The sequence below is a fragment of the Hipposideros armiger genome, unplaced genomic scaffold (assembly GCF_001890085.2).
Source record: "Hipposideros armiger isolate ML-2016 unplaced genomic scaffold, ASM189008v1 scaffold_621, whole genome shotgun sequence".
Classification (NCBI taxonomy): Eukaryota; Metazoa; Chordata; class Mammalia; order Chiroptera; family Hipposideridae; genus Hipposideros; species Hipposideros armiger.
This window is the reverse complement of record NW_017731971.1, coordinates 793,073-811,194: the sequence shown is the minus strand read 5'-3', so window position 1 is coordinate 811,194 and position 18,122 is coordinate 793,073. Positions and strand designations below refer to the sequence as shown.

The 18,122-nt window shown below is 44.2% G+C and overlaps 2 protein-coding genes across 6 annotated transcripts in view; both read left to right on the top strand.

The window, feature by feature from the left end:
- The window catches only part of ARNT (aryl hydrocarbon receptor nuclear translocator), a 55,119-nt gene extending 46,361 nt beyond the window's left edge, over window positions 1-8,758 (top strand). For 2 of the 5 annotated variants that reach the window (XM_019625320.1, XM_019625318.1), the window contains 8 exons: window positions 2,703-2,813; window positions 2,974-3,046; window positions 3,199-3,322; window positions 3,514-3,616; window positions 3,977-4,124; window positions 5,336-5,495; window positions 5,906-6,075; window positions 6,754-8,758. In XM_019625320.1, the coding sequence (XP_019480865.1) occupies window positions 2,703-2,813; window positions 2,974-3,046; window positions 3,199-3,322; window positions 3,514-3,616; window positions 3,977-4,124; window positions 5,336-5,495; window positions 5,906-6,075; window positions 6,754-6,843 (979 nt within the window). In that variant the 3' untranslated portion in view covers window positions 6,844-8,758. Of the gene's footprint in view, window positions 1-2,702; window positions 2,814-2,973; window positions 3,047-3,198; window positions 3,323-3,513; window positions 3,617-3,976; window positions 4,125-5,332; window positions 5,496-5,905; window positions 6,076-6,753 lie in introns of all 5 variants that reach the window. The other 3 variants (XM_019625319.1, XM_019625316.1, XM_019625321.1) reach the window with 2 other exon arrangements.
- A 1,271-nt stretch (window positions 8,759-10,029) lies between these two features.
- Window positions 10,030-18,122, top strand: part of CTSK (cathepsin K) — a 9,886-nt gene continuing 1,793 nt past the window's right edge. The window contains exons 1-7 of the mRNA XM_019625322.1: window positions 10,030-10,206; window positions 11,750-11,873; window positions 12,327-12,449; window positions 12,539-12,694; window positions 13,671-13,889; window positions 16,729-16,894; window positions 17,145-17,250. Of these exons, the coding sequence (XP_019480867.1) occupies window positions 11,751-11,873; window positions 12,327-12,449; window positions 12,539-12,694; window positions 13,671-13,889; window positions 16,729-16,894; window positions 17,145-17,250 (893 nt within the window). The 5' untranslated portion in view covers window positions 10,030-10,206; window position 11,750. The remainder of the gene's footprint in view (window positions 10,207-11,749; window positions 11,874-12,326; window positions 12,450-12,538; window positions 12,695-13,670; window positions 13,890-16,728; window positions 16,895-17,144; window positions 17,251-18,122) is intronic.

Here is an 18,122-nt window from a genome sequence, read left to right as displayed (position 1 = left end):
GGGGAAGTGGGGTGGCGGATTGGGGGAGGGGGGTTGTCACCTCGAGGGGTAAAAAGTATATTGCACTGTGTTGTACAGCTGAAACTAATTCTAAAAAAATGTGTATTTCACAATAAAAAAAATAAAATAAAATAAAAAAGAATTTGAGTGGAACACAATTAGCCCATAACAGACATATGCAATTCAAAAAATATATTGCCTAAAAAGTACATTAAAATGTTATCATTGCATATATGTAAAAGATAGATAATTAAAAGCAAACTATGATTCTAAAAAAATAATAATAATAAAATAAAATGAACAAAGATGTCTATGTTCCCACAAACTTTTATTTACAAAAACAGGCGATGGACTGGCTTTGGCCCATGGACCATAATTTGCCTTAGAGCATAGCTCCATCCACTCTTTCATTAGTGTCTGTTCCTCTCTGTTCCTTCATTTCTTTTTGTTTGAGCTTGCTTTCTCAGCTTTGTAAAAAACAATTTTATTGAGGTAGATTTCACATACCATACAGTTCACCCATTTAAAGCATGTGTTGTTTTAAGTATGTCTCAGGGTTGTGCAACTGTTGCCACAGTCTAATTTCAGTATATGCTCATCCCCCCAAAAGAAACCCTGTACCCCAAGCCATATAACACAGCTCACCTACTCTCTCTGTAGATTTGCCTGTTCTAGCTAGACATTTCATATAAATGGGATCATACAATATATGGTTCCTTTGTGACTGGCCTCTTTTACTCAGTGTAATGTTTTAAGGCTCATCCATGTTGTAGCATGTATCTGTATTTTGTCCTTTTTATTGCCAAATAATATTCCTTTGTATGATTATACCACATTTTGTTTATCCATTCATCAGTGGATGGACATTGAGTTGTTCCCACTTTTTGGCTATTAAGAATGCTGCAGGGAACGGCTGAGTGGCTCAGTTGGTTAAGAGCTCGCTCAAGAGTTTGAGCTCTGAGCAACAGCGGTTCGAGTCAGCCCGAGCTGAGCAGCCATGAGCTGCCAACAGGTGGCGGGATGGCTCAGCTAAAAAAAAAAGAATGCTGCAATGAATATTTGCATACTAGTTGTATGGATATGTTTTTACTCTCTTGGGTATATACCTAGTTGGGGAATTGCTAGGTCACATGGTAACTCTGTGTATAATCTTCTGAAGAACTGCCCAACTTTTCCAAAGCTGCTCTACCATTTTACATTCCTGTCAGCAGTGTATGAGAGTTCCAGTTTCTCCACATTCTTGCTGTCTTTTTTATTGTACCTGTCCTAGTGAGTGAGTGTCAAGTTGCTTCTTTTCCATCTAATCTGTCTGTATAGAATTGGCTTTGAACCCACCTCCTGAAGATCTGATTATAAATAATTAGCAAGTATGAATAGTAGCTGGTGATGACACTGAATCTGTAGCCTCCAAATCAATGGTTAGGGCTTGTAAAGTTTAATTCTCTGCTAATTGACTTAGTATTAACAGAGTGGCTTGAGTTAGAAATGTTTATTAACTTAGGACTCAGGTATATGGCTATGATCATTGTAGATTTTTGGTTTTTTGTTTTTGCATCTTTATTGTACAGAACAAGTAGTGTTTTGTTTTTGTAGAGGGCAGTGTCACTGGCCCTCATATGTGGGATCCGAACCGGGGCCCTCTGGCGTCCCAAGCCAGTTCTTAACCATCGCGCCACTCGGCCGGCCCCAAGTAGTGTTTTATGTTTCCATTTTGTTTAAATTTTGAAGTCTTTTTGACAGCTTGTTTCTGCATCCCAAGTGTTCAATAGATGATTGGATAAAGATGAGGTACATACATACAATGTAATATTACTCAGCCATAACAAAAGATGAAATATTGCCATTTGCAACAACATGGATGGATCTGGAGGTTATTTTGTCAAGCGAAATAAGTCAGGCAGAAAATGTTGAGAACCATATGACTTCACTCATATGTAGCATCTAAAACTGAAAGCACCAAACGAACAAGACAAAAACTCATAGACACAGCAACAGTTGAGTGCTTACCAGAGGGTAAGAGGGGAGGAGAGGTAGAAAAGTGTAAAGGGGGTCAAATAGATGGTGATGGAAGGAGATTTGATTTTGGGTGGTGAACACACAATGCAATATATAGACGATGTGTTATAGAATTGTACACTTGAAACCTATATAATTTTATTAACCAATGTGTCACCCCAATAAACTTAATAGAAAAAAAGAAAGAACTTGTTTCGGGAAGTAAGGGTTTTCTCCATTTTTACATAGAATTTTTCCCACCACAATTAATTTTAATTAATTATTAATGTTTTAAATAAATATTCTTTATAGAAAATTTGGAAAGTATTGAAAGCTATAAGAGAAGGAAAAAAATTCTCACTATTGGGACATAGTCTTTTTTTACTGTTTCAGTGTATGTACTTTCAGTTTTTTATTTAGGCTTTTTAAAAACACTATATATATGGACTTGAATGCGTAGTTATACACACGTCCACAACAACCAGTTAGAACCCAAACAGATGAACCCTTGGGCCATAGGGCAGTTTTTTCTGTACCATGTGGTCCACAGTGAATTATTTGTTGAATCTGAGGTCATAGGTTACCTTTAGAATTGGACTTGAAAGGGGAATTTATTAGTGATCGCCCCACCAACAGGTGAACATATAGAGCTTCCTGTACACGGAGAGATACGTTATTCCCCGTTTGGTCTCCTGTCCATTTCCCAGGAACTCCAGCCAGGAACCGCGGCCTACACTGTCCAGTACAATCCAGAGGCCGCAGCTGGGCCCCACAGCTAATTTATCCCTGGAGATGGGCTCAGGGCAGCTGGCAGCCAGGTGAGAAGTGGCGGAAGAAGCATGTATTGAGCAGTGATGAGCCAGGGCGGGGCTGTCTGCAATCCCATTTTTCTATTGTTTATTTTTCAAAAGCCCTTTCCCTAGAATCTTTTTAAAAACCTTTTTCCTGTGTCTCTCCTCACTGGCCTTTGACACATAGGCAGCAACAACAGCAGACGGAATTGGATGTGGTACCAGGAAGAGATGGCCTGGCCAGCTACAATCATTCCCAGGTGAGTGTGTCTTCTTGGAAGAGGACGGTGAGCGTTTCCTTAAGAAATGTCCCCCGGTGCCAATCAGAGTGTATGTATCTTTATATGAACTGTAGGCTATTGAAATGTCATGTTAAACCTTTCGTGGTTATTTTTGTTATTGTATTCCACAGGTTTCTGTTCAGCCTGTGACAACCTCAGGGGCAGAGCACAGCAAGTCCCTCGAGAAGTCAGATGGTCTGTTTGCCCAGGATAGAGATCCACGATTTTCAGAAATCTACTCCAATATCAGTGCAGGTATGTTTCTTTCTCACTCTCCTTTTAAATTCTCACTTTGACCCTTTACTGATGGGCCTGCTGCAGCCCAGTCAGGAGTCTTCCAACATGTTACCACTTAATCGTAATACCTCATGAGTACATAGGAACTTACTGAACTCATATGCTGCAGCCCCTTGACTGGCCCTCCCCCCACTCCTTTTGGTCTGCAGATCAGAGTAAAGGCATCTCCTCCAGCACTGTCCCTGCCACCCAACAGCTATTCTCCCAGGGCACCACATTCCCTCCTACCCCCCGGCCGGCAGAGAATTTCAGGTGAGCCCCATATGTGTGTGCTGCTTTACGGGGCAACAGGGATTCCGGTGCTGAATCCAGCTTTTCTTCTTGCCTACAAAGCAGTGGAACTTGCGGGGCCTAGGATGAGGCAAGCTGCTTTCCTTCCTCCTGTTCCTTCACACCTGTCCTATTGCCGTGCTCTAGGTTCCATCTCTCTGTGTCCCGATGAGTGTGTGACTGTCAGTCTTTCTGGTCTTCTCCAAATTCTGCTATCAAGTTTTCCTGAACCCCAGGGAAGTCAAGGGAATCTAAGGAGAGTGCTAGATGGGCCTGTGATTCCTAGATTCTGTGATAAACGCATCCTTTTAACCCTTTACCTTACCATTTGTTCACTCCTAGAAACAGTGGTCTGGCCCCTCCTGTAACCGTCGTCCAGCCACCGGCCTCTGCGGGGCAGATGTTGGCCCAGATTTCCCGCCACTCGAACCCCAGCCAGGGAGCAGCCCCAACGTGGACCCCTAGCACCCGCCCAGGCTTCTCTGCCCAGGTAAAGTTCTCACCTGCCTGTCGCCTGTGGGTTGTTTTTTGTTTGGGTGGTTGGACTTTTTTCCATATGTAAACTTATTCTTGCCTATCTTAGCCACCTTTTCCCCAGCCCCCACTGCCCACTTTCCAATTTTTTCTCTGTTGGGAGCAACTAGATAAAAGTCTCAGTGTCTATGGTTTTCACATATTTACTTCAAATTAGAATTGCTCACAGAACATCTTGAACAGGTTTGATTTACAGATTTGTTTTGGAGTAAATTCTAAGAAGTTTCCACTTTGGTTAGAACTACAAAATACAGGAACAAAGGAGAAAATTCATTACGAATTTATACACAGTAGTGTCTGTTTACAAAAAATATATATATATGTTGAAAAGTCCTTATAACATATATGTATATATGTAATATGTTAAGCCTAAAGCTGATGTTCTTTCATATACTTATATGTACTTATATTAGTAATATATAATAAATGTAGCATATATAATACATATAACTACATATAGTATGTATTATATATTATAATATATAGTAATAATATAAATGTAAATAGTTAAATAGGAATATTTCGAACAAAAAAAAAGCCAAAACCAAAAGTAGGCTCCAGAATTATTATATGGAGAATGATCTCAATTGTATACAAAAACGCACAGAAAAATAAAAACTAAAGAAATTATCTAAAAATGTTAACCATGAGTGGTAGAATCATGAATGATTTTTTTCTTTTTCTTTTCCTTCATTTTCCAAATAGTCCGCAATACACATGCATTAGTATTATGATGAGAAAAATGGCTAGTTACCCCAAAAAGCCATCATCAGGAACAAATGGATGCAATACAGACGAATAACAAAATGATGCGAAGTTTTTTTTCTCCATATGTGATACTGTACTATTATTAATGCCTCCAGTTTTTATATAACTTTACATTTATAAAATGCTTTTATTTAATTCATTGTCTTTTAATTCTCACAACTCTATCTGTATACTTTTATTGATCCCATAGTTCTTTTTGCACTGTATCACAACCGCCTGAAAATTGGTGTCCAGGAAGACTGGGGGTTAATTGGCAGACATGGGCGGTAGGAAGGGAGTGGGGAGCTTGGCTCAGAGGAGGCCAGAGATTGACAGGGCGCTTGGCTCTCCCAGACGTGGGATGTGCAGTAGTGTTGATGTTCCATTTGTTCTTCCCTGTTCCTTTCTCTCTTCTAGCAGGTGGCCACCCAGGCTACAGCCAAGACCCGCTCTTCCCAGTTCGGTGTGGGCAGCTTTCAGACTCCATCCTCCTTTAGCCCCATGTCCCTCCCCGGTGCTCCCACCGCATCACCTGGTGCTGCTGCTTACCCTGGTCTCACCAGTCGTGGGTCCAGCTTTGGTGAGTTCAGACCAGAAGGAGGTAACAGGAAAATCACACCACTAAAGAGAAAGAGTTTGGCAGTTTAATAAAACAGTTTGCTTGCATCCCGGGTGCACTGAGCTAATTATGGAAAAATGCAAGATGACAGTCCATCTGGAATTTAACACCTACCCACGTGGAAATGACTTCTGCATGTATAACAAAAAGCATGAAGAGATTATAAATCTAGTAATATGTAAATTTAATCTAAAACAAGCAAAGGACTCTTTGGAAAGGCTATCTAGAGAAGACAAACTAGTTTAGGCTGGGTTTTAAAATAGAAGCGGCATTGACGGGCAGAGAGAAGGGCAGATGGTTTCTAGGCTTGTGTGTGATGTCTAGGTTTTCCTCTCCGGTGGAGTCAGTAGACTAAAGCTGCTTCCTCGTAGCTCCTGAGCAGACTGGCCAGACCGCAGGACAGTTCCAGACACGGACAGCAGAGGGTGTGGGAGTCTGGCCACAGTGGCAGGGCCAGCAGCCTCATCATCGGTCCAGTTCTAATGAGCAACACGTTCAACAGCCATCAGCACAGCAACCCGGCCAGCCTGAGGTCTTCCAGGTGAGACGGTGAAAAGAGTTCTGAAAATCAGAACCTGGGAGAGAAAGGGCCAGGGAGAAGAGACAGAGAGGAGGCATGCATGGGGTTGGGCGTGATTGGGGTGTGGGAGAAGGCGGGGTGGGGACAGTGCGATGAAAGTCACTAATTGGAAATACCATGAACTTAGTGCGATGCATACAGCCTCTAACAAGACCACTTGCAAAGACATCGATTTAATTTTAGCCCATTCCCATGGCACAGTAGCTTGTGTGTAATAAACATACTGAGTATAGTTATAAAGGTCCATTTACATACATCCTGAGGGGACCGCAAGACTGAATGGAATAATCTTAGGCAACACAAAGGAAGAACTAGTTTAAAACACAGGTTGAAAGAAGGCAAAGCAGGTTTTGGTAGAAAACGGATAGGATAAGAGCTACTCCATAAGCATCTCCAGGGGGTTACGTGAAGTGTGACAGGCAGAGTTCCCTCCCTTTGAAAACACTGAGGACTGGAGAAGAGGGAAAGTGTGGGACTGCCTGAGGAGACAGAAGGGACCAGGAGAAAAGGTCATGGACAGGAGTCAGGGAGGCTGAGCAGGAGCTCTAGGGCCTGGATGGGGGCTCCGGGGTGCTGGGAGGGGGCTGGGTGACCGGAGGGAGCCCGCTGTGTGACCCCGACTTGCTTTTTTCTTCTTAGGAGATGCTGTCCATGCTGGGAGACCAGGGCAACAGCTACAACAGCGAGGAGTTTCCTGACCTCACTATGTTCCCCTCCTTTTCAGAATAGAACTATTGGGGTGAGGGTAAGGGGTGGGGGAGAAAAATCACCGTTTGTTTTTAAAAAGCAGCTCTTTTTGTAAACAAAATAAAAGTCCCTCCCCCTTCCCTTCCCTCACCCCTAATGTGTACCCCCTTTCAACTGGCCTTTTTCTTCCCCTCCTGCCTCTCGGAGAGAATTTGTGGATGAGATGGAGCTGACTCCTCAAGACTTTGGGGACCCTCTGAAAAACTGAGGCTGGGTGAGGTCAGGAATGCCTTTGCTAGGTCTCCTGACCAGAGATTTGTGCAGAAATGATTTGTGCTAAGGTCAAGGGCAGGTTCGAGAACCTGACGTCCACCGTTTGCCTTGGATTCTTTGGCTCGTTTTTGGAAAGGAATTGTGACAAAGGTGGGGGAGAGAACTGTCCTCGTATGTGAGGACCATGAAACGTGGTAGGTGTATGTGGGGCTTTAGGACGCGAGCAAATGCTCTTTCTGCTGCTTGTGAGCAATTCCTCTGGAAAGAAATGTGAGTAAGGAAGTGAGAGGAGTGAGTGAGTAAGTGAGCGTGTGTGTGTGTGTGTGTGTGTGTGTGTGTGTGTGTGTGTTTTCCTATGTTTGTGTCTCCCTATTAGGGAGTTATGCAAAATGTGTCCAGATTTTATCTTTGTCTTTCTCTGTGTTTTTCAAAGAGTCCTAAGGAGTTAAATCTTGCAGGTATTTTCCACTTAGTATTGCAGCCAAAGAATATTTAAATAAATGTCTTTGCTGCACTTACATTGATGCCCAGCCAATATGCAACTGTAAGCAGATATATAAAGTCTTCTGTTGATGTGGTTGTTCTCTCATCAAACCTGTTTAGTGATAAAGCTGGGTCATTCCTGCTTTTGGTGCTCTCGCCTTACGTGGAAGGTCTGCAGACATTACAGAAATAGACTGGCAAGATAAACACTTTCAGAAACCCCCTACTTAGCCATAAGGCTAATGCTGCATTTTTCTGTCAGAATCACTTGTGCGTGTTCCATGGAGATGATGTCTGCATGGAAACTCAACTTCTTGGATTAGCAGGCCCAGCAGAAACACTGCTCGAGTTGAAACCAAATACCAAGCCTTCTTGCAAAGTAGCCTCCTCGTCCCATTCTCAAAGTATCCAGTCTGGCAAGAAATTGAGACTTCAGTCTCCTCTGGGCCTAGAGTTCTTCCCTCTTTGCTTCCTCTCCAGTCTTGAGATTGGATTTGCTTTATAGCGCAAGTGTCATAACCCATGTGATAGATGGGGCCTGGCCCCCCTGTCCCGACAGGGTCACTTGGTGATCAACTAACTACAGCCATATCAGTGTGGGCGCAGGCTCCTGCTGTCACTCTGTCTTCCTCAGGTAGCAGCCGTGTGTATCAGCCTTCTTTTTTCTTAATTGGCTCAGGCCAGTATCTTAAGTGCAAGACTGACTTAATAAGGAGAAGACATTAAATGTAGCCATAGGGGACTGAGGAGCACAGACGGCCTGGAGAGGCTGAGAATGTCGTGAGGGGCTTTCCCTCCCTTGGTCTCCAGCCCGGTGCCAGGCAGTGGAGCGGGAACGGAGACCGTTTATTTTTTTATTCTATGTGCACACATACAGTATACATACATATATATTTATATCACAGTTTAAGAAACCAAAAAGTTGAGTTTCCAATGAAATCGCTGTTTTTTTAATAATCACTTGTTTTGAAATGTGATCAGGACTATAATATTGTACAGTTATTACGGGGCTTTGGGGGGGGGTGGGGAGAAGCCGCTCTGGGGGTTTTGTTTTCGCTTTTCCTTCAGGGTTTTATTTTTGATTGTTTTGTTGGGTTCTTGTTGGCCTTTGTACTGCTGGCATCTGTGCTGAGCCTTACAGTGGCAAAAATAATGACATGTAGCAATTATTTTAAAACAAAATATTTTTTCCTTTTGTAAACTGTGTGTTGTGTCATCTTGACTGCGGCTCTATTATTCCTCTCCAGCTCATAAACAACAGACACCCACAGCTAGTTGAATCCATAGCCTGAGCTCCAAATATATAAACATAAAACACAGTGTGTCTAGAGTTTCAGGAATCAGGAATCCCAGGGCCCGGATCACTCAGCGTTCCTTTGTTGTCCTCCTGACCCTGACTCATTCTGAGTAAAATCAGCAGGGACATCTGACCATGGGGTGGGGGTGGGGTTACCTAAGTCCTCGGCTAGGGCTAGCGGGAAGAAGAGGACTCAGATCAGCAGGGCCCATCTGGACTCCTCCTTCCAGGGTGCCTCCTCCTGGATGAAAAGGAATTAGGGATAGGGACATTCACACCATTCAGGTCTGGACCCCACTACCCTCTAGGACCGTGTAGTTCATCAGTGAATCTTAAAACCCAGAGGCAGAGAACCGTGCTCTTGAGGGAATATGGATGTGATCCCGCCCGAAACTGAATCCAGAGCCTTCCTGTTCAGAGGACCCTCTTTTCCTCTTCTCCCACATCTGGTTATGGAAGAAAATGGATCTTAGGGGTGTGGTTTAGTCACTGAACTAGACTCATGATCTGTCACATGCCCTGGTGTTGGGGGAAGTATGTGGAGAAGCTCAGATGACTGGACCAGGGTTGTGGGGTTTAGTAATTGAGACAGGCGGTGTTCAGCAGGCACCCCACCACCTGAGAGCTTAGTAACATGTCACATGTGAGCTTGTCCGTGCTTATGCCATTGATTCATGTGCCGTCAGAGATTCCCAGGAATACTGCTTTTGGTTACTTCTAGAACCGGTTTTATCTGGACCTTCTGGGCACATCCTTCCTCAGCAAAACCATGTTAGGCTGGGAGAGCTATTCCTCTGCATGAAGCAGCGACGCCTTAGCCAATGAGTTTATAAAACAGACGACTTTGGAACCTCTGACTTCCCTTACACGCTCTTTTCTAGCCTTTTGTGTTTATTTCCCTCACGTTTGATGGGAGCATCAGGCACAAATTCAAAACAAGTTTCAAAGTTGGAGAGCCGTCAGGAAAAGACGTGGTCCCCCAATATAATTAATAAAGAAAAAGGATGGGGGAGACCAGGACTGTGTTCCTCTATCTACCAAAGAGAAGCTAAGCCCCAACTTCAGTAGTGTGATTTGAGGTGGGGGTTTTTTTCGGTCTGCCCTCAGAGACAGTCAATGTGAAACTGAACACACAGCCATGCAGAAACATGCAAATCCGCTGCCTCCTGTTCCCACCCCCACTCTCCCTTCTCAGCATTTCTATCCTCTCCTTCCCCATCCAGTTTTTCCAGCCACAGCTGGAGCTGACTTCCGCAATTCTAGTGGAATAAATCCAGCACCCCTAGTCATCCGCCCACATTATCCACAGTTCCCAGCGGAAACGAATCCAGACAACAGATCCCCATCAGCAGGTAACGTTTTCGACTTCCTAGTCCTTTTAGCTTTCATTCCTACCAATTCTGCATCTTAGACGTGTTCGGGATGAAGTGACTTGGGGATCAAAATGAACTTCAGGCTGTGTGGATGAAAAGGATGCCTTTCTTAGGTCATTTTCTGGCTGTTTAAAATCTGCCTGGAAATCTTTAGGATTCCTTCAATGATTTGTGATTTGTATGTATACATGGTTCCTAGTGAAAGCCAAGAATCCAGGGGCTCCTTGACCCATCCCCCAAAGGGTGGCCTCAATGTGGGGTTTTCTGTTTTGGCCAAAGGTACCCAAAGGGTTAACTTGGAACTCGGAGGTGGAGTGGTGCAGGGAGATGGTAGCTCAGTATGTCCTAATCCTTGTGACATCTCAAAGCCCTTAACATTCCAGATATTAAATGTCCTGCTGGATATTTGCCAGTTTGCAAAGATCCCACGAAAATGGGCTATAAATTCAAAAGTTATGCTAGCTGTGTGACGTGGTGCAGATGATAAATTGGTTTTAAAATGGAGGACACGTAATTAAGTAAGCCACTGCAAGGAGTGAGTGAAGCTAGACCAAACTCCCAAAAAGCTGTGTATTTAACGATCACAGAACATCGCTTTTCTGTGTTATGTTCTTTTAACAAACTTTGGTTCTGAGGCTTTTTGGCCTGTGAGGCAGTCACAGAGGTTTTTTTGTTGTCAGAAAAAGAAAAGAAAAAAAAACCTTCCCACAGCAGCTGGTCGAGATTAAGACAGTTTCCTGCCTGAGGAGGGAACAGGAAGAGAAAGGAGGAAGAAATGCTAAGAATACTGAGGAGACAGTAAATCTATTCCCTCATAGTTAGAAAATAGGAAATAATGGTCAACTTTTCTCTTGTCCTTTCCTGGGAAGAGCTGGGAAAGGGTAAGAATTTAGGCATGGAAGAGAGGGATGCCTCGAAGAAGTGGTCAGGAAGCAAAACTTAGCTAGAAATCTCTCCTTTGTGTATTCTCCAACCACCATCATCCCACCCTGCACTTCCCTTGTTCATCTCCTCCAAGTCTGCTGGGAGAATTGAGACAAACACTGAGCCCATGCTGACTGTCCATTTTCTCCCGTTTCTAGTTGTCCAGAAGGTGCGTGTATGTGTGTCCGCGCGCATGGGCCCTGAATCTCCCTAGGTGACAATACTTGGAACCAGATATATCAGCACCCCGTCCAAACCCAGACTCCTCCTGACCACCGTTTGTTTTATCATATGGAAATCAGCCTCAGTTCTCTGTCTACCTTCCTCATAAATTCCTTTACCTCATAGTGCAGAGGAAGGGTTTCTTAACTTCGGGTTCATGAACTCCCCAGAATGGCTGTGTGTGCGGTGCGTTTTTCTAGCGAGAGGGTGTATAGTGGGTTGCAAAACTCGCTTAGCTTCTTCAAGGAGTCTATGAGTCCCAAAGGTTAAGAACCACCTGTCTGGGAATATGTCTCCAGGTTATCTCCTCATCCTAAGCCAGGCTTGGAACTTCTTGGCAAATAGAAGAGTCTCCCCTAATTATCCCCTTCCCCAGGATGTGGGGACTCAAGGTTCTCCTGGTGCTGCCCGTGGTGAGCTTTGCTCTAACCCCTGAGGAGATCCTGGACACCCAGTGGGCGCTGTGGAAGAAGACATACCGGAAGCAGTATAACAGCAAGGTGCCCAGGCCCTGGAGGGGAGCATGGTGGGAGGGTGGAAGCCCGAGCTCTCCAGGCTCCCTGCTTCTGTCCAAATACTTTCACTACCCCAACCCCTGTCCCCTAACTGTCAGTATGTGCTTTTCATTCCTACACCCCGACTTACCCTCCATCAATTCCTAACCTTCCTTTTCGTTATCACTGTCTTATATTTTTCCTTTGGGACGACTTCTCAGATTAATGCTGTTTATCCATAAACACCTTTTCTATCCATCTCTCCAGAGCTTTGCATTCAATTATTTGTTCACCTGTTTCTTTTTGCATGTTCTTAATACTCCCATGGTCATTTCCCCAACTAGATGGTAAACTCTAGGGCTATAAGTTTCAACTTTCCTAAAGCCCTCCGCAGTATCACATAATGTAACTTTGTGCCCAGGACACCGTGTATGCCAGAACTGACTATGGTCTGTTTAGGTGGATGAAACCTCTCGGCGTTTAATCTGGGAAAAAAACTTGAAGCACATTTCCATCCATAACCTTGAGGCCTCTCTTGGCGTCCACACCTATGAGCTGGCCATGAACCACTTGGGGGACATGGTGAGTTGAGCCTCAGCACCCGACCTCCCTGCCCTGTGGGCCTCAGTTCGCTGCTTAGGCCTGGCCTCTTTCTTCTTTCTTTGTCACAGACCAGTGAAGAGGTGGTTCAGAAGATGACTGGACTCAAAGTACCCTCATCTCGTTCCCGCAGCAACGACACCCTCTACGTCCCGGACTGGGAAGGCAAAGCCCCAGCCTCCATTGACTATCGAAAGAAGGGATACGTTACTCCTGTCAAAAACCAGGTACTCTCCTGTCTCCGGGTGTGGGTAGGTGAGCTGGCACGGTCTCTTCCTTAGCCGCTGCTTTGTTCTTAAGGTAGGGGGGCCCCAGGAAGGGGGGGCATGGAATTACGGTACCTCTCCCCATGCTAAGAGAATGTAGCCTATTCCACTATTTACTTAACTCATCTCCTACTTGTATACACTTAGGTTGTTTATGGGTTTTCTTTTTTACAAATAGTGTTGCTGTAAGCACCTTTGTGCACAGGCACAAATATTTACGCAAAATAAACCCTAAAATTAAAATTGCTAGGTCACAGAGACTCCTTTCCAAAAACGTTTTTACATTCTTATATCCAGTTTCCCCATGACCTTAATAACGTTGATTGTGTTAACCAATGAACAACTGATTTAACATTAATTCAACAAAAACATTCTTTTCCCCCCAGAACCCCCAGGTGTATTGCTACCCAGGAGAGATTCAAGACGACTAAGTCGTAACCTGTGTCTTCAAGAAACCCTCAATCTTGAAAAATAGAACAGGAAAGAAAAAAATCTACAATCTCGCTGAACAAACACTAATAATAGCTAGCACTTTTTTAGAGATGATTACATGTCAGAAATTTATAAACCCTTGACATGAATTCATTTTTTAATCCCATTAGGTGTTATTATTATTCACATTTTACAAGTAAGAAAAACTGAGGCCAGAGAGGTTTAGTAACTTACCCAAGACCACATGTGGAAGGGGTGGCAAAGCCAGCCTTCTCTGCTTTACTGTAGCAAATGGTAACCACAGTAGTAACAGTTACCAATGGCAACAATAGCCCTAGATCAATGCAACAAATTTTACATGAAGGGGCATAGGAAGACCTCACAGCAAAGGGGACGTGTGTGCTGGGGTTTCTAAACTGTCTGGAATTTCATCACGCATTAGAGGGAAAAACAAACCAAAAGTGGGGCAGACACTGACTGAGCGTTTTCCTGTTCCTCCTGGCAGGGTCAGTGTGGCTCCTGCTGGGCCTTCAGCTCTGTGGGTGCCCTGGAGGGCCAGCTTATGAAGAAAACCGGCAAACTCTTAAACCTGAGTCCCCAAAACCTGGTGGACTGTGTTTCTGAGAATGATGGCTGCGGAGGGGGTTACATGACCAACGCCTTTCAGTACGTGCAAAAGAACCGGGGCATCGACTCCGAAGATGCGTACCCATATGTGGGGCAGGTGAGACTGTCCCCCACACTTGCACGCCCTGTCATGGCTCCTCCTCCCCCTCCTGTTTTGAAGAAATCGTGTTTTCTATTACCTGATCCTGCTTTCTTGATGGAATGAGTGCCCACAGGAGGCCAGGAGGGTTCCCACAGTCTGGGCGAACTGGAGGAGCTTAGGCTATCAGAGACCAACCGCTTCTCCGCCCGGGAGAGAAAACGGAGGCCGGGTTATTCCCCAGACCCCGCAGGTCTCTGGAGCCTCCGCTCAGCTCCTCTGCATCCATCACATATCCCCCAAACCCTCCCATGCTAACTTCATGAATCTCACTGCGGGTGTGGGGAGCATTTCAGCAAATTAACATGCTAACAGGGATGAAAGGAGGGAAAAACAAGTTGCTTCATATTTGTTGTAATTTTAGAGATCAACTCACTTCCTCCTATAAGATCATTTAGCAAGAGGAAGGAGGTCTTTCTTACCTAAAAGAAAGAAGATGTGAGGGTTTTTTACATACCTGGAGCTGATAGATAATATAATAGGGGGCCTTTGAAGCAGAGGTCTTTGAAGCAAGTTTTAATAATAACACCGATGGCTCCGTTGTGCGAAACCATGTGCTTCGTGCGTTTTCTCATGTAATCCTCATAGCAGCCCTTGTAAGGGAGACTTAGCCTCACTTGGTAAGTGAGGCAATGACACTTAAGGAGATAAAACAGCATACTCAAATTCATGCCACTATGAGATAATGTGAACTTGGTGTAGCAGAGCCAAAATTGATCTTCAAGACCTGTTTATCTGCTGCAAACATTGCCAAGCGTGTCTTCTGTGCTCAAGTGCAGTAATTTCTTTACTGGAATATACCCCGGGACAGAATTGGCTGAGTCTTAGGGCACGTGCCTCCTCAGCTTTACCAGATAATGTCAAATTGTTTACCAAAAGGTTTGGGGACATTTATACTCCCACATGCAGTGTGTAAGAAACCCCATTGAGTCCTGTCGTCATCCGTACGTGTATCTAGCCATTTGCGTTTCTTCTTCGGTGAATTGACTGTTTATATCGTTTTTCCATTTTCTATTAGGTTCCTTTTCTCTTCTTTACTGATTTTTAGGAATTTAAAAGAGATGTTTGGATACTAATACTGTGTGTGTTGTAGGTCGATGTTTGTCTTTTCGCTCACTTGATGGTGTCTTTCAATCCAGAAAAGTTCTTAATTTTAGTGTAGTACAATTATGAATTTTTTCCTTGGCAGTTTGTGCCTTTAAAAAACCCCAGTAGCAGTGAGTGTTACTTATTCATGGTTAGTCCGTCGGAAATGATGTCTGCTGCAATAAAATGCTCATTAATGTAAATGAACCAACGGGTCCATTTCACTGGATACTCAACAACTGACACAGGAAAGTCATTTTATCTCCTCTTCATGACATTGGCCACATCAAAATGGTCCTTAATTTTGTAAATTTCATCCCATTATTATTCCATGTTATGTTTTTCTACCTGTCTGTTTGTGTTTCAGCTGTCAGGTATACAAGGCTGAGAAACTGGAGGTTGAACCTGGAGAAAGAACAATTTCTTTAATCCATATAGTTTTCTGAACTGTTGGGTCCCAGTCCTTGTTTGAACGCTGGGCTGCTGTCATGTGTAACGTACTAAAGCTGCCCGAATGGTTTAGCTTTTTAACTCTGAACACATCTTGCCATTTAGTGAGATAATGTGAACTTGGCAAAACACTCATTTTCAAATTGTGAACTACTCTTATGACAATTTTTGTCATCACTTGATATCAAAAAATGAAACAAATCCCAACCATAGATACAAAAAACAGATTTACGTTTATAATTTTTTCCATATTGAGTAATCCATGCAGCCAATTTTAAGATTTGTGTAACTTAACTATATTAAAGAAAAATAAATACTATCAGAGCTAATAGTTGATCCATGGACACTTTGCATCAAGTATTCAGTACTCTATATTAACCTGTTTATTGAAAGAGAGTGTAACTACTAGCTCAGAGAATGAATCATTTAAATGAGAATTACATAGTATTTGAGACCCTATTTTGGAATCCAAGGAGCGTTTGACTCCTCATTTCTGTTCTCCTGACCCCCCAAATGATCTCTTCAGCACTTTGGAGTAATGTGGAACGATTTGGGTCTTATAATCAATTGAGTTGCCAAAAAAATCCATCACCTTCACGTGGGTGGTCATTAGAGTTCATGATTGTGGCTTGCCCGTGAGGCACACCATGGTTAACTGGACCTGCAAACCACCGTGTTAAAAAATTCATAGGCTCAATTGTTAAGTTCTTTACTAATTTGGTTTCCTGTCAGGCTATGTGGTTTTTCTTCTGTCTCTCATGAGAGCACAAGGATTCATTTCAAACTCTTTGCCTCACACTAGCCCCCCTGATACAGGTGCCTGGGGCCCAGGCCCTCCCCCTAGCTGGGCCTTGGCCTTGACCTCCTCCTCACACAGCAGCTGGTGCCTCCCTGCCCCGCAAGGCTCACTCTTGCTACAGGGCCAGATGGTGATCTGCACTTTAAAAAAAAATCTTCTTTCAGAGCTCTTCAGAATTCTCTCCCTCTCTCTTTTTTAAGTTGTACGGTGTTTCTTTCACATTTGTGTTTCCAGGCGACCTGATACTGATTCTTGTGTATGGTGTTGGGCATCCCCTATTCGTATTCTTTTTTTACAGTTGTCTAAAATGGTGAGGAGGGAACAGGCCCTGTCTGGAGACTAGTTTGCAGCCCCTGTTAGTTCACTGACATCACTCAAAACACGGGTAGAGTTTCTCACTCACCAGTCCACTGCCCATTGCTTTGTCCTAGTCCTGTTTCAACTCTGGTTTTTTTTTTCCAGGATGAAAGTTGTATGTATAACCCAACAGGCAAGGCAGCCAAGTGCAGAGGGTACAAAGAGATCCCCGAGGGGAATGAAAAGGCCTTGAAGAAAGCAGTGGCCCGAGTGGGGCCCATCTCTGTGGCCATCGATGCAAGCCTGACCTCCTTCCAGTTCTACAGCAAAGGTAAGGAGTGGTTCCCACGGAGCACAGCCAGTAGCCCCTCAGGCCATGGGCCGGGCAGCTTCTCAAAGGGCACTGAGCATTTTCATCACTTAGTTTCCGTACTCAGACTGGGTCTGCCGGCAAGAAACTAACAGCTGCCACAGTACAGAGCGTCCCTGTCGGAAGCCATACTGGTGGGACAGGATCCCACAGAGGGTCCGCCTCCTAGAGCGGGTGGCAGAAAACCTCACCTTGATCGATTGTTTCCTAGGTGTGTATTACGATGAAAACTGCAATAGCGATAACCTGAACCACGCGGTTTTGGCAGTGGGCTACGGGGTCCAGAAGGGAAGAAAGCACTGGATAATTAAGAACAGGTAACGATGAGGCGCTGCATTTGTCACCCAGTCTCCCTCTGTACATTCAGCCTCAACTCCAACTCCCTAGTAGTCCTTTCTCGCTCTCAAATCAAGACAAAGTTGTCTCCGAATTCTCAGTCAGAGGCTATCCTAACACTTAATGGCCAGACAGTAGTACCCAAAGTTTGTGTTGGGCAGCTGCCCCTTGTGGAAGGTGCTTAGTCACAAACGAGTAAGACGTCTGCGTGAGCTCAGCGATCTCATGGCCGCCAAGAAAGACCGACCTAGCCATTCAGAACCTAAAGAGGCACCAAGAACCAGCAGTAGCTTTGGAATTATACATGTTTTCTTCGTTCTCTCGTGTAATTGATTTCTTAGGGAGGTTCCCATCATCAGTCTGTCGAAAAGCACTTTATCCCCTTATGCAGCTTTCTGCCCTTCTAGATACACTCAGGATAGACACCTAGGTGAGCTGGCCAAAGATTTTTGAAGTCTGTGGAGAAAACCGCTTTTCAGAAAGTAGATAGCAAAAATTAATGTTTCCTTCTCTATTATTGGGAACAAATGAAACGACAGGGTACCTTGGCTCCCTTGAGACTTCGGGGCGGGGGGAGTGCAGATTTATGAGAATTATACTTTTTCCTTCCTCAATGGTGAACACCAACCTGGCAGCAGCACTGGGTACATTTTCCGTCCTTAGTGCCCTCCAAGGAGCAAGAGTCCTGCCTCTGGGGACTTCCCAAACCAAGGTCGGGCTGCTGGCTGGAGGTCTGGCAGGACAGACACGAGGCTGGGCGTGTCCTCAAAAGCAACTTTTTCTTTTTTCTTCTTTTATTTATTTTTTATTAGTTTCAAAAAGCAACTTTTTCTATTACAGCCCCAACTAAGGA